Raw genomic sequence first — 2,552 nt, forward strand, 5'->3', positions numbered from 1 at the left:
AGACCTTCCTGGTTAAAATGGTGAAACTCTGTCTCTACCAAAAATACAAACAAGTTAGCCCGGCGTAGTGGCAGGCGCCTGTAGTCCCAGCTACTCGGGAGGCTGAGGCAGGAGAATGGCGTGAAGCTGGGAGGCGGAGCTTGCAGTGAGCCGAGACACGCCACTGCACTCCAGCCTGGGTGACTGAGCAAGACTCTGTCTCAAAAAAAAAAAAAATACAAAAATTGTGAGTGTGGTGGCTTGCACCTGTAATCTCAGCTGTTTGAGAGTCTGTGACAGGAGAATTGCTTGAATCCCAGAGGTGGAGGTTGCAATGAGCCAAGATCACACCATTGCACTCCACTCCATTCCAGGTGACGGAGTGAGACACTGTCTCAAAAAAAAAAAAAAAAGTATTTAATAATGAATGTTTCTAAGCACAAATGAATGATATTTCTCTTGTCTCTTTTATTTTTTGGTAGATCTAGGTCCAAAGAGAAAACTGATGGTGGGGAAAGCTCTAAAGAGAAGAAAAAAGACAAAGATGACAAGGAGGATGAAAAAGAAAAAGATGCTGGCGTATGTTTATTAACTTAAAAATAATTGTATATCATACTTGTTTCTTTCTCTTTTTTTTGAGGTAAGAGTCTCGCTCTGTTGCCCAGGCTGGAGTGCTGCAGTGGCACATTCTCGGCTCACTGCAACCTCCACCTCCTGAGTTCAAGCGATTCTCCTGCCTCAGTCTCCTAAGTAGTTGGGACTACAGGCATGCATCAAACTTGTTTCTATGGGCTGGGTGCAGTGGCTAACGCCTGTAATCCCAGCATTTTGGGTGGCCAAGGTGGGCGGATCATGAGGTCAGGAGAGCAAAACCATCCTGGCTAACAGAGTGAAATCCTGTCTTTACTAAAAATACAAAAAAAAAAATTAGCCGGGCGTGGTAGCAGGCCCCTGTAGTCCCAGCTACTTGGGAGGCTGAGGCAGGAGAATGGCGTGAATCTGGGAGGCAGAGCTTGCAGTGAGCTGAGATCGGGCCACTACAACCTGGGCAACAGAGCAAGACTCCGTCTCAAAAACAAAAACAAACTTGTTTCTAGGACGACAAATTTTTTCTTTTTAATGCTGTAAGCTTTATTTTAAAATAACCAGATGTGAAAGATAAAAAGGAAGATTAAATAATATTTACCCCTGTGGGAAAATTTTCTTAAAGAAGTTGCACATCTATACACATTATCTCTTTTTACATAAAAATGCAGTCTTACCATATGAACATTATCAGTTGCGTTCCAAAAAATTTGTGTAAATTTAGACTTAAGGCTGGGCACGGTGGCTCATGCCTGTAATCTCACCACTTTGGGAGGCCAAGGCAGGTGGATCACCTGAGGTGAAGAGTTCGAGACCAGCCTGACCAACATGGTAAAACCCCATCACTACTAAAAATACAAAAATTAGCCAGACGTGGTGGCACGTGCCTGTAATCCCTGCTACTTGGGAAACTGAGGCAGGAGAATCACTTGAACCTGGGAGGCAGAGGTTGCACGAGCCAAAATCGCACCATTGCACTCCAGCCTGGGCAACAAGAGCGAAACTCTGTCTCAAAAAAAGCATGAAGGCCGGGCATGGTGGCTCATACCTGTAATCCCAGCACTTTGGGAGGCCAAGGTGGATAGATCACGAGGTCAAGAGATTGAGACCATCTTGGCCACCATGGTGAAACCTTGTCTCTTCTAAAAATAAAAAGATTAGCTGGTTGTGGATGCACGTGCCTGTAATCCCAGCTACTCGGGAGGCTGCGGCACGAGAATGTCTTGAACCCAGGACTTGGAGATTTCAATTAGCCAAGATCCCGCCAGTGCACTCCAGCCTGGTGACAGCGAGACTGTCTGAAAAAATAAATTTAGACTTAGGAATTTAGACATGAGGCCAGGTGCTGTGGCTCATGCCTATAATCCCAGGAATTTGGGAGGCCGAGGCAGGCGGATCACTTGAGGTCAGGAGTTCAAGACCAGCCTGCCAACACAGTGAGACTCTGTCGCTACTAAAAATGCAAAATTAGCCAGGTGTGGTGGCATGTGCCTGTAATCCCAGTTTCTCGGGGGCTTGAACCTGGGAGGCGGAGATTTCAGTGAGCCGAGTTCATGCCACTGCACTCCAGCCTGGGTGACAGCGAGACTGTCTCAAAAAAAAAACACCCAGAACCAAAAAACCAAAAAAAAGACTTTAGACGTGAATACATTTGTTTCTGTACATCCTTGACCCCATGGGAATTTCAAAGTTTAATTTTTCCAATCTGTTAGGAAGTGATTGGTATTCCTTATGTTCAGCTACATATCTTAAATGAGTGAATATTTAAATGCTGTGAATATAATATGTATTTATAATTTAATAAGAATGTATTTTCTAAATTTTTTTTTTTTTTTCTGGAGACAGAGTTTTGCTCTTGTTTCCCAGACTGGAGGGCAATGGCATGATCTAGGCTCACCGCAACCTCCACCTCCTGGGTTCAAGCTGTTCTCTTGCCTTAGCCTCCCAAGTAGCTGGAATTACAGGCATGTGCCACCATGCCTGGCTAA

General features: G+C 44.8%; 1 protein-coding gene across 1 annotated transcript in view; it reads left to right on the forward strand.

The window, feature by feature from the left end:
* The window catches only part of LOC105523812 (probable ATP-dependent RNA helicase DDX46), a gene marked incomplete at its 3' end in the record, with an annotated part of 63,641 nt that overhangs the window by 14,305 nt on the left and 46,784 nt on the right, over window positions 1-2,552 (forward strand). Inside the window, exon 4 of the mRNA XM_011958819.1 lies at window positions 462-558. Within this exon, the coding sequence (XP_011814209.1) occupies window positions 462-558 (97 nt within the window). The remainder of the gene's footprint in view (window positions 1-461; window positions 559-2,552) is intronic.

Source organism: Colobus angolensis, unplaced genomic scaffold, assembly GCF_000951035.1.
Source record: "Colobus angolensis palliatus isolate OR3802 unplaced genomic scaffold, Cang.pa_1.0 Scaffold476, whole genome shotgun sequence".
In the NCBI taxonomy this organism is placed as follows: Eukaryota; Metazoa; Chordata; class Mammalia; order Primates; family Cercopithecidae; genus Colobus; species Colobus angolensis.